Source organism: Tamandua tetradactyla, chromosome 11 (assembly GCF_023851605.1).
Source record: "Tamandua tetradactyla isolate mTamTet1 chromosome 11, mTamTet1.pri, whole genome shotgun sequence".
Taxonomy (NCBI): Eukaryota; Metazoa; Chordata; class Mammalia; order Pilosa; family Myrmecophagidae; genus Tamandua; species Tamandua tetradactyla.
In genome coordinates, this window is record NC_135337.1 from 10437210 (window position 1) to 10455751 (window position 18542).

The window sequence follows — 18542 nt, forward strand, 5'->3', positions numbered from 1 at the left end:
CAATAAATGCAAAAAGTTGTGGCAAGACGAACATAGTAATAGATTCTACTTCTACGTTTAGCATCCAGATCTGAAGATCAGTTAGATGTTAAGGAGGATTAACAATAACAATAAAGCCACAATGCAGTTATGTCTTCTCTTTTTCTCCATACCATAAATGCTTAGCTATGTCCATCCACAGCTTCCAATTTACAGTTAAAACAGACAGCTAACAAATTATAACTTCCTTAATGAAAAGTGTCCAGAGAACAAAGTAATTTGATTTCTACTTTCAAAAGAAAAACTTTAAGGGACGTGGCGAGCCTTGTACCTAAGCCAGGTAAATATCATGAGTTAGATTAAACATACTAGATATTCACAGCTTGATCTTTTTTAGTTTACTACATAGGATAAAAAGATTAACTTATCAGAGTTCAGTGGTTTCATGTCACTGCCTATGAAATAGAACTCTTAGAAAAATTACTCATGGGAAGGAAAAGAACTACTTACTAGATTATGGTTGATCATGACTCATATTGTGTAAATGCCTCCCACCTACAATATTACCCAAGGTTAAGGTTCTGAGCAGATGCATATGCTCCCATTAATAATTAGAGAGAACACAGAAAGACAAAACTGAAATTTTTTATATACTAATTCATACAACCAAATTGGAAGTCTCTGTAATTCATAATTGAAGTAAACATGTAAAATATATATTTGTCCTTTGCAAACAGAGAAAAGAAATACACATACACAGCAATGCTATTCATCAAATAAGGAAAGAATTCTAAAACAAAAATTATAAAATATTACAATCCAGTTAATGAAAATCTTATAACTCTAAGGAAAAAAAACTGTATATAAGTAAAAATTATATGAATATGATATTAGAAAGAGGAACATATCACTAGGGCTCCTAATAATGTTCTGTGAACACGGTTTCAGACATAACTACTACCTTTCAAAGCTCAGCCTGAGTCCCACTTCTTCTGTGAAGTATTCCTTGACCCTTCTTCCTCCACCAGACTTATTATATAGAACAACAAACATTTGATCACATATTTCCTTGTTCTCTAAACATAACAGCATATAATTTGTGGGTTCATTTAATGTTGCTTGTTTTGTCTTGTTTGGTCAGAGGTTTTTTTTTAAAAAGGCATGTGTTAGATACCCTCCAAATCCTCAAGTGATTAACAGAGAAGATAGAACTATTCTACTTGGCCACAGAGAGGCTGCAATATGTTTTATGGGGTGAAAAATACTTACATCTTCTGTGTCCTTAACCCGTAAAATCTGTTCCCTCAGGTCCTGTAAGTCATTAAATGTAGACTGAGCTGTAATAGAATATACTAGTGCAAACCCTTGGCCATTCTTCATATATAAATCCCTCATTGCTGTAAATTGCTCCTATAATGAAAAAAAAATGTATTTTTAAATAGGATTTCTTAACCATCTACTGGAACAGTTCAAATTAAAATAATCACAAGTAAGTACCAAATTTGTTATTACCTGCTATCATAACAGAAAACATAAGATGTAACAAATAGTTTTTAAAACTCTGAAGTGAATATTTCTGTTCCCTACAAGGCTGACTGAACAATGACTAAACTATCCAGGACATATAATCTCAGTATTTCTATTGGCAGATTTTATAATTTTGACAATCAAAAGACTCTACTTTTAAGAGCTTCTTCATATTTTAATTTTTCCCCCTAATTTCAAACCTTCGGAAAAGCTGCAAGAACAGTAGAATGAATATCCACATCCTTTGCTTAGATTAATTGTTAATGTTAGTCAAATTACTGATGCTTTAATTTTAAGTCTATTTCCTTTTATTTAGTGACAATCATTACTGTATGTTATAACTATATTAACACAAGATAGAATCTTATAAAAACATGCTTTGGGATTTTCTGTATAGTATAAGGTGCACATAAGACAGAATATAAAGAACATAAAAATGTATGTATCTCGGGTGTTAATAAGGTATACAATTTGGATCTTACACCTTAAACATATAATAAAGTCTTAACTACAATGTTTTTTTAAGTTTTTTACTGTCTTGGATTCGGCTCCCTATCATGACTATGTCTGTTCTGTCCACTCCACTTGAAAAAATTCTAGTTGTTCCACCCTGGCTGATGTGCTCATCTGGTGCCCCAGAGAGTCAAGCTACTTTACATGCAGTTATTTCCCTAGTTTCAAATTCCAGCCTTTGGTGTGCTATAGGACTGTGGCTCAGCCTTCTATGCTGCTGCCAAATACATTTTTCATTTATAAGCTTTGGATATTCCAAGACAATATCATCATGGGAAACAACTAAATTTTGCCAACGTCAAAATACTTAATGATAAATGAATTTATTTACAAATACAAGTATTAAAAATACTAATACTACTATTCCTGTAATCTCTATTGAGATTATAGTCTCTGCTACCTAGCAAATCATACATAGGCAATCAGAGATTTGAAAATCCAATTCAAGAATAGCCCTTTCATGATTGCTGTGGTTGCTGTTTCCTCCTATTGAGAACACCAACCTTCTTTTTAGACATTCCACAAGATTCATGCATTCAGCAAATAGCCACTGAGGGCTTTCTCTGAACCAAAGCATTGTTGTGTCAACTGATTTACAATCAATTACTTGTAAACTAAGTGATGACAAACACCCTGTGATGTGAGTACCTAATGTCATTACACTAATTTTAAGACGAGAAAAGTGAGGCTCCAAAGAATCCTAAAGATTTTTGTCTTCATCAGATAACATGTATCTCTCACTAGCCCCTTGAGATGTTAAAATGCTAATGAAAAGCAAAAACAATTTTTATAAAAGTGAATGGTGCCAAGAGACAAAGTTTTAGAAATACCTATCTTAATTAAAATTCTGGATTTAAATACTTTTATTTTTGGAAGCACTGATAGCATAATTCTTACAGAGAGAAGAAAGCCAACACACAGATTCTACAAATTAACTTAACATACTATTTAACCTTGAAATGTTAGCAATAAGGGTATCACAGATGATTTTATACACATAAAACTTTAGAAGCCCTACATTTGGAGAATTTGCTCTTAATCAAAATTATTTTTACTGAGAAGAGTAATTCAGACAATAAAATGTTTTGTCATATATAAATATCTACCAAAATAAAATATCTATCAAATAATAAATATCGATCAAAGAGAGAGAGAGAAACACATCCTTACTGTCCCTGCTGTATCCAGGATTTCAAGCATACACTGTTGGCAATCTACTTCAACTTGCTGTGGGTAAAAAAAAAAGGAAAAAAGCAACATCAAAATATCACTCTTGTATCCTCTTCACTCACAGAACCTATTAACAACTACTAAGCCTTTCTTCAGCATTTACTGCATTGGCTACGTCAGAACCTGGTACCACAATAAAGAACTGGAGGTCCTAAACACAATTTTATTAATATTATAGAAGCCAGAACTGTAAAGGTTAGGTAATTTGGATTATAGTAAATTCTGAGCTAATGATTCTTATTATTATTAGAAGGAAAATGGTCACTTCTAGAACTTAAGAAAATCTGCAAAGAAGTACAGTTTTAGCAGAAAAATGTGTATAAATAAACATATATATGTTTTAATGTGTATAAATAAACATGTATATAAATAAAATGTGTATAAATAAACATATATATATATAGTTTTGTTTCACTTTTTTCAGAGGAAACAAAGCCCAAAAGTTACTACATAGCCCAAAACGCAGACAAAAAAGATTTTCAGGTAAAGATAATTTTTCCAATTTACCACATTCAAGATGTTCAGGTTTGAATAAAATGTGCCAAAATCTAATATATAGGAAAAATTGAATTTAAGAAATAAAAGAAACACAGAGGTGCTAAAATAAGTAACACTGCACTCAATGTAGTCCTCTATTTAAGAAAAATGCACTTTGGAAAAGTTGTGTGCAAAACATGAAATTTTATACACTAGAGTTCATTTTCCTAGTATCTCATAAAAGAGAGGGTTGGCCTAAAGAAGTATGACTTATCAACTGTGTGGAAACCTTAAGAAGGGATTAAAAGTGATAGTCCTTCAGAATTCTAAGTACAGATCTCTGTAGTTATGGCTTAACCATCAGCTTATTTTGGGAAGAGCAGCACTGTCTCTTAAAAATAAATCTATTAAAAAATAATGATAAACATAGAAAAAAATAAAAAGAATACAAAAAGGAAAAAATATAATAATTAAATTTTTTAAATTAAAATTTAATTTTAATTAAAAATTAAATCAAATTTGAAAAAAATCTATTAATTTAAGGAATTTTTAAAACTCTGCATCTGTGTTAGATCAGGAATTGATGAGGAGTAGCACTAATGTGCCACAAACTCATTGTCCTACCATATGGATCAGGTGTGGTGACCTAAAATATATATAATTGGGTATTTTCAATGAATCATGAATTAGGTCTGTAGTTTCTCAATGTATTTTTTTGCAATTAAAAAATTTTTTTACTTAGAAGCGTTCAGAATGTCAACCAAACTGATACAGTTTTTTGTTGTTGTTGCAATTACAGAGTGATATTCAGTTAACAGAACGCCAATTATTTGCATCAGAGACAAATGGCAATGGAAAAACTACCGTTCTCATATATAACTAATTTGTGCTGTGTACCAACAATAACCTGCTTTAATTTTCCATGCCAACTTACAACCCCATATTGTACCATGCAAGGTTAGTGGCTACTGAAAAGACCACCAGGACAGGGCTACCTACTGACACACTCGGTAGTTAACTACCAAGTTATAGTACAGTCTCAAAAAAAATCTTACACATGAAACCGTAACCCACACCAAACTTTAAAATCTTTATAACTACTTGTTAAAATGTACTTGGAAATTTGCTTTTTCGTATATATATTATATTTCACAATTTAAAAAATCTAAAGAAAATCTTTCACAGATTTACGTTTCAATTTTTTTCTTTAGAAGTGAATTGTGCACAGCTGTGTGTTAAATGCTTTGTAGACAAGAAAAGCTGCACTAGAACTAATCTATTCATCACCATCATCATCTCTGTTTTCATCTTCCTCCTCCTCCTTTCTCTTGCCCTTTTCAACCTTGATGACTCCCTTTTTTTGCCACACCAGAATTTCCTTTAGCCCAGTGTGCAGCAATATACTTTTCACAGTTTTCCTTCAGCTTAGCAGCCTTCTTTTCATTAGGCTACTTGTCATCTGCAGCAATGGCATTCCACATCCTTTCCCAGTTTCTCTGCAACACCACCAATGCATAGGCCAGGATGTTCACCTTTGATTTAGGAGAAATGCTCAGAACAAAATAAGAAAAAGGCCGAAGGAGATCTCTTGGGTGCACTGAGATTCTTGATCTTTTTTGTTTCCCCTTCAGGAGGGATACAGGTTTTCATTTCTCCTTCATAATAGGCCTTGTCTGCCATGGCCATGTCTTCAAATTTTCCTTTCTTTTTAGTAGACATGGTCTTCCAACTTTCTGAGCACTTTCTAGAAAACTCTGAAAAACTGAATGAAGTGTCCAGGTGCTTCTTATGCTCTCCTGACAAGTTTGCAGGAAGAATGCATATGATGACATTTTGCCTTTAGGCTTCTTAGGGTCTCCTTTGCCCAAGTCGAAGTTATTTTTATTTAGTCTGTGAGGCAGAGTAGCCCAGCGCCTGCCTGGCTCACACTTGCCCCGGTGCTGCGCTATGGAGATCAACATAAGGCAGTGGCTGTCTAGAGCACAATTTTGCATCCAATATGCAGATGGCAAAGCTGCTATCAGTCTGCCAGTACAGACTGATGGACCTTTTTTAAAAAAACTTTTTTTTTTTATTAATTAAAGAAAAAAAAGAAATTAACACAACATTTAGAAATCATTTCATTCTACATATGCAATCAGTAATTCTTAACATCATCACATAGATGCATGATCATCATTTCTTAGTACATTTGATCGATTTAGGAAAAGAATTAGCAAAACAACAGAAAAAGATATAGAATGTTAATATAGAGAAAAAAATAATAAGAGTAAAAAAAAGAAAAAAGGAAAAGGAAAAAAAAGACAAACAAGCAAACAGACAGGCAAAAAAAAAAAAAAACCTATAGCTCAGATGCAGCTTCATTCAGTGTTTTAACATGATTACTTTACAATTTGGTATTATTGTGCTGTCCCTTTTTGAGTTTTTGTATCTAGTCCTGTTGCACAGTCTGTATCCCTTCAGCTCCAATTACCCATTATCTTACCCTGTTTCTAACTCCTGCTGGATTCTGTTACCAATGACATATTGCATGTTTATTCTCCAATGTCGGTTCACATCAGTGGGACCATACAGTATTTGTCCTTTAGTTTTTGGCTGGACTCACTCAGCATAATGTTCTCTAGGTCCATCCATGTTATTACATGCTTCATAAGTTTATTCTGTCTTAAAGCTGCATAATATTCCATCGTATGTATATACCACAGTTTGTTTAGCCACTCGTCTGTTGATGGACATTTTGGCTGTTTCCATCTCTTTGCAATTGTAAATAACGCTGCTATAAACATTGGTGTGCAAATGTTCGTTTGTGTCTTTGCCCTTAAGTCCTTTGAGTAGATACCTAGCAATGGTATTGCTGGGTCGTATGGCAATTCTATATTCAGCTTTTTGAGGAACCGCCAAACTGCCTTCCACAGTGGTTGCACCCTTTGACATTCCCACCAACAGTGGATAAGTGTGCCTCTTTCTCCGCATCCTCTCCAGCACTTGTCATTTTCTGTTTTGTTGATAATGGCCATTCTGGTGGGTGTGAGATGATATCTCATTGTGGTTTTGATTTGCATTTCTCTAATGGCCAGGGACATTGAGCATCTCTTCATGTGCCTCTTGGCCATCCGTATTTCCTCTTCTGAGAGGTGTCTGTTCAAGTCTTTTTCCCATTTTGTAATTGGGTTGGCTGTCTTTTTGTTGTTGAGATGAACAATCTCTTTATAAATTCTGGATACTAGACCTTTATCTGATATATCATTTCCAAATATTGTCTCCCATTGTGAAGGCTGTCTTTCTACTTTCTTGATGAAGTTCTTTGATGCACAAAAGTGTTTAATTTTGAGGAGCTCCCATTTATTTATTTCCTTCTTCAGTGCTCTTGCTTTAGGTTTAAGGTCCATAAAACCGCCTCCAATTGTAAGTTTCATAAGATATCTCCCTACATTTTCCTCTAACTGTTTTATGATCTTAGATCTAATGTTTAGATCTTTGATCCATTTTGAGTTAACTTTTGTATACGCTGAGAGATACGGGTCTTCTTTCATTCTTTTGCATATGGATATCCAGTTCTCTAGGCACCATTTATTGAAGAGACTGTTCTGTCCCAGGTGAGTTGGCTTGACTGCCTTATCAAAGATCAAATGTCCATAGATGAGAGGGTCTATATCTGAGCACTCTATTCGATTCCATTGGTCGATATATCTATCTCTATGCCAATACCATGCTGTTTTGACCACTGTGGCTTCATAATATGCCTTAAAGTCAGGCAGCGTGAGACCTCCAGCTTCGTTTTTTTCCCTCAAGATGTTTTTAGCAATTCGGGGCACCCTTCCCTTCCAGATAAAATTGCTTATTGGTTTTTCTATTTCTGAAAAATAAGTTATTGGGATTTTGATTGGTATTGCATTGAATCTGTAAATCAATTTAGGTAGGATTGACATCTTAACTATATTTAGTCTTCCAATCCATGAACACGGTATGCCCTTCCATCTATTTAGGTCTTCTGTGATTTCTTTTAACAGTTTTCTGCAGTTTTCTTTATATAGGTTTTTTTTGTCTCTTTAGTTAAATTTATTCCTAGGTATTTTATTCTTTTAGTTGCGATTGTAAATGGGATTCGTTTCTTGATTTCCCCCTCAGCTTGTTCATTACTAGTGTATAGAAATGCTACAGATTTTTGAATGTTGATCTTGTAACCTGCTACTTTGCTGTACTCATTTATTAGCTCTAGTAGTTTTGTTGTGGATTTTTCCGGGTTTTCGATGTATAGTACCATATTGTCTGCAAACAGTGATAGTTTTACTTCTTCCTTTCCAATTTTGATGCCTTGTATTTCTTTTTCTTGTCTAACTACTCTGGCTAGAACCTCCAACACAATGTTGAATAATAGTGGTGATAATGGACATCCTTGTCTTGTTCCTGATCTTAGGGGGAAAGTTTTCAATTTTTCCCCATTGAGGATGATATTAGCTGTGGGATTTTCCATACATCCCTTCTATCATTTTAAGGAAGTTCCCTTGTATTCCTATCTTTTGAAGTGTTTTCAACAGGATAGGATGTTGAATCTTGTCAAATGCCTTTTCTGCATCAATTGAGATGATCATGTGATTTTTCTGCTTTGATTTGTTGATATGGTGTATTACATTAATTGATTTTCTTATGTTGAACCATCCTTGCATACCTGGGATGAATCCTACTTGGTCATGATGCATAATTCTTTTAATGTGTTGTTGGATACAATTTGCTAGAATTTTATTGAGGATTTTTGCATCTATATTCATTAGAGAGATTGGTCTGTAGTTTTCTTTTTTTGTAATATCTTTGCCTGGTTTTGGTACAAGGGTGATGTTGGCTTCATAGAATGAATTAGGTAGTTTTCCCTCCACTTCGATTTTTTTGAAGAGTTTGAGGAGAGTTGGTACTAATTCTTTCTGGAATGTTTGATAGAATTCACATGTGAAGCCGTCTGGTCCTGGACTTTTCTTTTTAGGAAGCTTTTGAATGGCTGATTCAATTTCTTTACTTGTGATTGGTTTGTTGAGGTCATCTATTTCTTCTTGAGTCAAAGTTGGTTGTTCATGTCTTTCCAGGAACCCGTCCATTTCATCTAAATTGTTGTATTTATTAGCGTAAAGTTGTTCATAGTATCCTGTTATTACCTCCTTTATTTCTGTGAGGTCAGTGGTTATGTCTCCTCTTCCATTTCTGATCTTATTTATTTGCATCCTCTTTCTTCTTTTTGTCAATCTTTCTAAGGGCCCATCAATCTTATTGATTTTCTCATAGAACCAACTTCTGGTCTTATTGATTTTCTCTATTGTTTTCATGTTTTCAATTTCATTTATTTCTGCTCTGATCTTTGTTATTTCTTTCCTTTTGCTTGCTTTGGCGTTAGTTTGCTGTTCTTTCTCCAGTTCTTTCAAGTGGACAGTTAATTCCTGAATTTTTGCCTTTTGTTCTTTTCTGATATAGGCATTTAGGGCAATAAATTTCCCTCTTAGTACTGCCTTTGCTGCATCCCATAGGTTTTGATATGTTGTGTTTTAGTTTTCATTCGCCTCGAGGTATTTACTAATTTTTCTTGCAATTTCTTCTTTGACCCACTTGTTGTTTAAGACTGTGTTGTTGAGCCTCCACGTATTTGTGAATTTTCTGGCACTCCGCCTATTATTGATTTCCAACTTCATTCCTTTATGATCCGTAGAAAGTGTTGTGTATGATTTCAATCTTTTTAAATTTGTTAAGACTTGCTTTGTGACCCAGCATATGGTCTATCTTTGAGAATGATCCATGAGCACTTGAGAAAAAGGTGTATCTTGCTGTTGTGGGATGTAATGTCCTATAAATGTCTGTTAAGTCTAGCTCATTTATAGTAATATTCAGATTCTCTATTTCTTTATTGATCCTCTGTCTAGATGTTCTGTCCATTGATGAGAGTGGTGAATTGAAGTCTCCAACTATTATGGTATATGTGTCTATTTCCCTTTTCAGTGTTTGCAGTGTATTCCTCACGTATTTTGGGGCATTCTGGTTCGGTGCATAAATATTCATGATTGTTATGTCTTCTTGTTTAATTGTTCCTTTTATTAGTAGATAGTGTCCTTCTTTGTCTCTTTTAACTGTTTTACATTTGAAGTCTAATTTGTTGGATATTAGTATAGCTACTCCTGCTCTTTTTTGGTTGTTATTTGCATGAAATATCTTTTCCCAACCTTTCACTTTCAACCTATGTTTATCTTTGGGTCTAAGATGTGTTTCCTGTAGACAGCATATAGAAGGATCCTGTTTTTTAATCCATTCTGCCAGTCTATGTCTTTTGATTGGGGATTTCAGTCCATTAACATTTAGTGTTATTACTGTTTGGATAATATTTTCCTCTACCATCTTGCCTTTTGTATTATGTACATCATATCTGATTTTCCTTCTTTCTACACTCTTCTCCATACCTCTCTCTTCTGTCTTTTCGTATCTGACTCTAGTGCTCCCTTTAGTATTTCTTGCAGAGCTGGTCTCTTGGTCACAAATTCTCTAAGTGACTTTTTGTCTGAGAATCTTTTAATTTCTCCCTCATTTTTGAAGGACAATTTTGCTGGATATAGAAGTCTTGGTTGGCAGTTTTTCTCTTTTAGTAATTTAAATATATCATCCCACTGCCTTCTAGCTTCCATGGTTTCTGCTGAGAAATCTACACCTAGTTTTATTGGGTTTCCCTTGTATGTGATGGATTGTTTTTCTCTTGCTGCTTTCAAGATCCTCTCTTTCTCTTTGTCCTCTGACATTCTAACTAGTAAGTGTCTTGGAGAACACCTATTTGGGTCTATTCTCTTTGGGGTGCGCTGCACTTCTTGGATCTGTAATTTTAGGTCTTTCATAAGAGTTGGGAAATTTTCAGTGATAATTTCTTCCATTAGTTTTTCTCCTCCTTTTCCCTTCTCTTCTCCTTCTGGGACACCCACAACACGTATATTTGTGTGCTTCATATTGTCCTTCAGTTCCCTGATCCCCTGTTCAAATTTTTCCATTGTTTTCCCTATAGTTTCTGTTTCTTTTTGGAATTCAGATGTTCCATCCTCCAAATCACTAATTCTATCTTCTGTCTCTTTAAATCTATCACTGTAGGTATCCATTGTTTTTTCCATCTTTTCTACTTTGTCCTTCACTTCCATAAGTTCTGTTATTTGTTTTTTCAGTTTTTCTATTTCTTCTTTATGTTCAGCCCATGTCTTCTTCATGTCCTCCCTCAATTTATCGATTTCGTTTTTGAAGAGGTTTTCCATTTCTGTTCGTATATTCAGCATTAGTTGTCTCAGCTCCTGTATCTCATTTGAACTATTGGTTTGTTCCTTTGACTGGGCCATATTTTCAATTTTCTGAGTGTGATCTGTTATTTTCTGCTGGCGTCTGGGCATTTAGTCAGATTTCCCTGGGTGCTGGACCCAACAGGTTGAAAAATTTTTCTGTGAAATCTCTGGGTTCTGTTTTTCTTATCCTGCCCAGTAGGTGGCGCTCGTGGCACTCGTTTGTCTGCGGGTCCCACCAGTAAAAGATGCTGTGGGTCCTTTAACTTTGGAAAACTCTCGCCGTGGGGGTGGTTCGCCAGCCGAAGCGGCTTGGAAAAGTGCAGTCCGAATCTCCCAGCCGGCCCGGGGATCCAAACGCGGGGAGGGTCGCTGGCCGCCGCAGCCCGGGAGAGCGCCCGTCCGAATCTCCTAGCCGGCCTGGGGCGCCAAGCGTGGCGGGAGGGCGCCAGCCGCTGCAGCCCGGGGGAGTGCACCGTTCCCAGCCGGACCGGGAAGCCACGTGTTTGGAAGGGACCCTGGTCACCGTTCTCTGCGGCCTGGGCATCTCCGAAACAATTCTCCCAGTTGGTCTGGGGGGGCCGCGCGTCGGGGGGGGGGCGCCAGCCACTGCGGCTTGAGGGGACCGCCTGTCCAATTCTCCCAGCCGGCCCGGGAAGGAGGGAGGGAGGGGCTTCGGCCGCCTGCTGCCCCGGCCCGGGGAAGCCCACGCCCCTCGGTGATCTCACCGGAGCGGGTTCTCCTAGCCAGTCAGTCGTTCCAGAATGGGGTACGCTGTCTTCTTGATCTCTGTCGTGGCTCTGGGAGCTGTTCTGTATTGTTTCTACTCCCCTAGTAGCTGTTCTGGAGGAGGAACTAAGACCCGTGCATCTTACTAAGCCGCCATCTTCTCCCGCTTTCATACTCTTGGCTGCTTTGAGTCTCTGTCGATGGATTGGCTGCGGCCGGAGCCGAAAGCCGGCTGCAGCGACGGCTGCAGGGTCGGCCAGTCGGTGGCAAAACCCGGGCTCAGCCATCTTAAAAAAACTTTTTATTTTGAAATAATTTCAAACTTAAAGGATACTTGCAAAATAATACAAACTCCATGCAGAGAAACCCAATATACAACCCTCCACCACCACTGGTAGATACTGGATCCATCAATTCTTTTTTATTCTAATGTGGAAGAGAATTTATTTAGCTTTGTGAACCTTTACTTACACAATAATAACATACTCTTGGCACAGGAAGACCTGATTGAAGTTTTATAAATTACTTTAATAAGGCAAATCTTCAGACTGATTTTATGAGGCTTTTAGACATTAAGTTTGAGAAAGTTTCTGGGTTACCAGGATTTGCATACATGATCACAATCAAAACACTAAAATAAACCACAGAACATGACATTTTAACACCCACCAAAATGTAATTGCAATTTCTAGTCAACACTTATTCCTATGCTATTCACTGAATTCTTAATTTATTTTCCATTTTATACTTTCACATTTTTTTCTGAATGTAGATTATAAATAATAATCATTTGTTATCTCCCCAGTCTCAATACCATAGTCACCTGTCTCACCTTAGCTATATTTTTATCCTTTAAATAGTATATGCTTATTAAGCCAGTTATAGTCCAGTAACCTCGTCAATGTAAAAACATTAAAGAATTGTGAACAAATAATGGAGTCATTATTTCACTGATCCTAATCAGCAGCAATTCTGCCTGATAAATTCTTTCCATCCCTGAACGACCCTGCTAGCGATGCCGTCTTGCTGCCTATCATTCACAGATCCATCAATTTTAATATTTTGCCACCTTTGCTGATAAATCCATTGATTTATCATTCATCCATCTGTCTTCTGAACATCTGAAAGCTGCTTGTACCTAACACATTCCCTGAACACATAATACTTCCATTTACATCGCCTATGAACAAGGATATTCACTTATATCATCATCTGAAGTGAAGTTATCAACTTCAAGAAATTGAATGTTGAATTAAACCTGACATTCTATAGTCCAATTTTGTCTTATGTCTCAATAATGTCCTTTTTGAGCCTTTTTTACTCCATTCTTAGATTCCATTCAACATCATGTATTGCATTTAACTGTCATTATCTCTAGTTTCTATTTATATTCTTTTTTTGATTGTGGAAACATGTATACAACATACATCTTCCCATCTCCACCCCTCCCAGGCACACCATTCAACGGATTAATCCCAATGTCATGGTACACTCCCCATCATCCATGTACTGTAACTTTCCCAGCACACCATCTAAAAACCTTGTACCCAGTTTGTCTGCATGTAACTTCCCATTGCCCCTGGCCCCCACCCCTGGTAACCTGCACTCTACTTTCTGTCTCTAAGAGTTGGCATGGTCACTGTATTTCCTTTGTGCTTACCATAGGGCTTAAATTTAACAGTCTAAATCTACAACAATCTTGTTTGCTTTGATACCAACTTAACAACTTCAATAGCATATATAAACTATGTTGCTCTACTTCTTTGTTCCCCCACCTTTATGTAGTTCTTATCACAAATTATGTTTTTACGAGTCCAAAAGCAATGAATTATTACAGTTTACATGTTTGCCTCTTAGATTCTGCATTAAGTAAAAAAAAGAAAAATGGAGTCACAAATCAAAAAGACAATAGTACTTGTATTTACATTTACCCATGCTATTATCTTTACTAGAGATCTTTTTTTCACGTGGCTTCAGTCAATTGTTTAGTGTCCTTTCCTTTCAACGTGCAGAACAGCTTTTGATAACATATTCTCTCAGTTTTTGTTTGTCTGGGAATGTCCTAATTCCTCCCTCATTTTTGAAAACCAATTTTGTTGGACAAAGAATTCACAGTTGGCAATTTTTTTGCTTCTGGCACTGTAACATACGCTCCTACTGCCTTCCTCCCTCAGTGGTTTCCAGTGAGAAAATCGACAATCTTATCGAGGCTCTCTTATGTGACACATTGCTTCTCTGTGACTTTCCGAACTCCTCTTTATCTCTGACATATGACAGACTAATCACAACATGGTGTGTGGTGTGTGTCTATTTGAGTTCATCCTGTTTGGAGTACAGAGTATAATGGATGCTGTATATCCATGTCTTTTATTAAATTTGGTAAATTTCCAGTCATTATTTCTTTGAATATTCTTTCTCTTTCTTTCTTTCTTTCTTCTCCTTTTGGGAATTCCCCAATGTGATTTTTGGCACCACTAATAGTGTACCACAGGTTCCTTGGGCTCTGTTCACTTTTCTCATCTTTCTTTTTTATTTCTACTACTCAGATTGTACCATTTCAAGTTCATTGATTGTTTTTTTCTGCCAGTTCCAATATACTGTTGAATCGCTCTGGAGAATTTTGAATTTGTTACTGTAGTTTCAGCTCTGCTTGGTTTCTTTCAATAATTTCTATCCCTGTATGGGTATTCCCTATTATCAATCGTTTCCCTGATTTCCATTAGTTTTTTTGCCAAGGTTTTCTTTCAGCATTATGAGCATATTTAGGAATATTTTTTAGTCTTTGTCTGGAATGTTCCAGGTCTGTCCTCTTCACTGATGGCTTCTAATGGTTTAATTTTCTTTACCTAGCTATTGCTTCTTATTATTCCGATTTGTAGCCTTCTGTTGAGACCTGGACACTATGACATTTTAATGTGATATTGCTGAAATTTAGACTGAGGTGTCAGTTCCTAAGGCTTGTGCCTAGTTAGTGTTATGACAGAGCTTTCTTTAATGCCAGGCGCTAACAAAGAAAAAAAAAACGTTTTTTCCAGTCTTTGCAGAATGACCTGTGCCAGTGGTCTCCAGGGCTTATCAATACCATGAGTCTGGAGAACAGCTCCAGTCCAAAGCATCTGGGCCCCTCCCTGATTCTTTCTGCACATGTCTCTTGTCTTGGGCATTCATGTGTGGCCCCAGTAATTCCCACATTTACATGATACAAATGCCTCTCTTCCCTAGGAAACAGTCTTCTCATGGTGTGGGTACTGAACTCTAAGCCCTACAGCTAGCAATTCCCAGTAGCATGCCTTGATTGCTCTCCCATAGGATTCTGTAAGGGAGCCCCCTGAGGTGCTTTCTATACAAAGAGCAAGTTCTGGGAGAGCAAATCCCTCAGGGTACCACCAGACAGGTTGTGTCAGACATAATGCCTCCAGTAGGTGCAAGAGGGTTACTCTGCTCCCTCCAAACCAGGACCAGGGATCTGTCCTGGAAGCATGGCTGGCTCTATGTCCAGCCAGAGAAGGATGGAGAGGAATATCAGCCAGGGTGCCAACAGAACCTACAGCTTTTTAAGTGGCTATTTTCCTGATCTGGTACTCACAATCCTTTGTTTTCTGGAATTTCTACAAAGATGTTTCCGCCAGTTCTTGCTGGTTGCTCAAATCTTCTGTGGGGAGATGCAGCCCTGAAGCATTTTACTCTATTATTTTGACAGAGGCAGGGTCCCCTTGATTAACCTTTTTTTTGGCATGGGCAGGCTCCGGGAATCAAACCCGAGTTTCTGGCATGGCAGGCGAGAATTCTTCCACTGAGCCACCATTGCACCAGGCCCCTCGATGAACTTTGAATCAAACAAAAGCTGCAAAACTCTTCAAGGTAGATCCTAAAAATATCTAATAAAGCAATCCTTTCCTATTTGTTCAAAAGCAGGATTAATGGCTACTAGTCTTTCTTTTCCCCTAACATTTTAGGGAATAAAATTACAAAAAATGCCCGCAATTTTAGTCTTATAATTATATAGAATATTATTTTTTTTGTCAAGATTATGATTTTTTTGTGGTGTAAAAGTGAAATATCTTTAAAGTTAATATAAACCAAAAAAAAAATAAAAACTTCCAGTCACTAGATAATCTCAAGCACTAAATGATCTTAATTTTAATCCACAAATGTAGTAAAAAATATACCTACCAGCTATATATACAACTTTTCTACATTAAAAAAAATCCAGCAGGAAAATATGTACATTAAAGAACAGATTACTATTAGGAACAGAACAAGAACATGGAGTTCTGTATACCTAAGTAGTACTCTCTGAAAAATTTTGTCATGGTGAAATGTTTTAAAACAGATACAAAATATTTGCATTATTTCTCAAAATGATTTTTTTTTTTAAAGCAATCCCATGGATCAAGTTTTATGGTCAAAAAGAACTACTTGTAAGCATGTACACAAGTTTCATTTTACCTTTCTGTAGGAATCTTCTATCGTTGGATCATATTTTTCCACAAAAATTCCCTGAACAAACTGAACTGTCTGGGAAAAAAAACAAAAACAAAAACCAGAAAATTTAAGAACCTGAAAGAAAAGCAAAACCTTTTGAATGTTATTTAACCTCACAAAGTTGTAAAGATTAAATGAAATTATGTGAAAACCCTGGGTAAACTGGCAAATATAAAATATCATTAAATTTCCAATATCAGGATAGATCCATAACTAAGGGTATACTTATTACAAAAAGAGGTAGTCATGTTAAAAAACTGTCAGCAATATTACTGCTGATATTATATGGTTAAATAACGATTATATTGAGTTTTAATATATGAGAATATGAATAAGAGAATAGATTCTAATCTATTAAAGATGAAAATTGAGAAGACAAACTCTTCCTAATACCACTTTAAGAACCTATAGTAACTTTTATCCAATGCCCTCAGGGCAGAAAGACAAAAATTCCATACCTTTCTCAATTCTGAAATAAAAAAATCACTGAAACAGTCTTTCTAATTGTAGGGAAAAGATAATTAAAATTTACTGAATTGCTATTATGTTCCAGGCACTGAGCTAATAACTTCAAATTTATAATCTTATTCAAATCTCATATTCGCTCCAGAAGTAAGTCATTTTTAAATTTGCCAGCTCAGAGTCAAACGAACATCTCTCCTTGATTCCAAAGTCATATTCTTTCCATTGGAAAAAACTATCTATCCATTCTTTTCAGATCTATCATTCTACTTTTATCTCTAACATTTCTGCAGGCTCAGACCAGAAACTAAATATTTTATAACACAGTGAATGAAAATAAGTACAGAAAGAAGACGGACATGAGAGCTTTCCTAGAGAGCTCTACAACAGAGTCTGGTACTCTGTTGCCTAAAAGCAGGGGTTAAGAATGTGGACTGAGGTTATCTATACTTAAATTACCCAGAGGAATACTTTATATGCCATTTTTGGTTGTGCTAAACAAATTAAACTTGAATATAGTACGCCTCAAACTCCTTTCTCCTATTATGCTTCAATTCTTCAAAGGAAACTCATGGTATAATCACACCAAAAACTTTAATCATCGTTTTTATCAAGAACTTAATCACTTCATCTCATAATTTAAATATAAAAAAAAAGTCTAATATGGCTTCTTAATATGCTTTACTGTAGAATAGAGGTTCTCAAACTATGGTCAAGGTCAGAGTCCCTAAGGTCAAAACTATCTTCCTAATAATATAAAAACACACTCTCCTTTTCTCGTAAGTTTACAGTAGAGTTTCCCAAAGAGTGTATAATATGTGATGTCAGAACGGACTAGAGATAGTCAGAGGCCTGACAATCCATCTGCCTTTTATAAGCCACACAACAAAGTGAACTGCAAAAATGAAAAACAATCCAACACTTCTCACTTCTTTCTTAACTAAAAGCAATTTCTTTTATCGCTCCTCTGAATTCCATACTTTTCTCAATTCTCAGGGACATCTCATTTATTTGTATTGGTTTTCATTTGATACCTCTGGTTTTCCTATTCCATTCCCATCTTCCTTCCTCACCTACTGAAGGTCTTTTCTACCAACAATTATTCCCTTCCTTTCCTAAATCATCATTTTCCTCTCCACTGGATTACTGCTTCCAGTATATAAACATGTTTTTCTATCTCCCATCCTAAAACAAAAACAAAAGCCTTCCTTAACTTCATGATCCCCTCAGCTTCTTCCCCCTTCCTCCGTTTCCTTTCATAATAAACTTCTTCAACAGTCTATAATGGTGGTTCCAATTTCTCATCTCTCATTTACTCTCCAGCCACCAGTATGGTTACGGCCCTAATAAAGCTGCTTTTATCAAGGCCAACTATTGCCATGTTCCCATATCACTCCCTTTTATCTTCTTTACTTATTTCAGAGTAATCAAGTAAAGATACATTCTTTACATACAAGTAGATATGCATGTACTTTGCTGTGTCTTTGTACCCTATCCACTCTCCAAACGCTGGTCAATCCTGGCACAGTCCTGGCTCTTCGGGTCTCTCTCTAGTTTTTCTGCAGACAATCCCATTCATTCCTATGGCTTTACATTTTTAATTATTTGTTTTTGAAAGCATAATTCAGGGACATGAGACCAAATTCAAAAAGCACAAGGGTATATAGTAAGAGACAAGTATAGTTGTATAGTATCGTACTTGTCTCAGTTATCCAATTTTATTTTCCCGGATATAATTAAGGTTATCCTTAACTTTAACCTTGCAGAGCTATTCAATGTATTCTTTACGTATTTCCTCTCCCCCTCTTTTTAAACAAAATTTTAAATGGTAGTCTACACTGGTTGTTTTTTTTT

At 36.0% G+C, this 18542-nt stretch overlaps 1 protein-coding gene across 5 annotated transcripts in view; it reads right to left on the reverse strand.

Annotated features, from left to right (window-relative positions):
• The window catches only part of RAP1A (RAP1A, member of RAS oncogene family), a 114064-nt gene that overhangs the window by 10427 nt on the left and 85095 nt on the right, over positions 1-18542 (reverse strand). For all 5 annotated transcript variants that reach the window (XM_077119912.1, XM_077119913.1, XM_077119911.1 and 2 more), the window contains 3 exons: positions 16191-16259; positions 3190-3246; positions 1249-1389 (listed from right to left, as the gene is read on the reverse strand). In XM_077119912.1, the coding sequence (XP_076976027.1) occupies positions 1249-1389; positions 3190-3246; positions 16191-16259 (267 nt within the window). The remainder of the gene's footprint in view (positions 1-1248; positions 1390-3189; positions 3247-16190; positions 16260-18542) is intronic.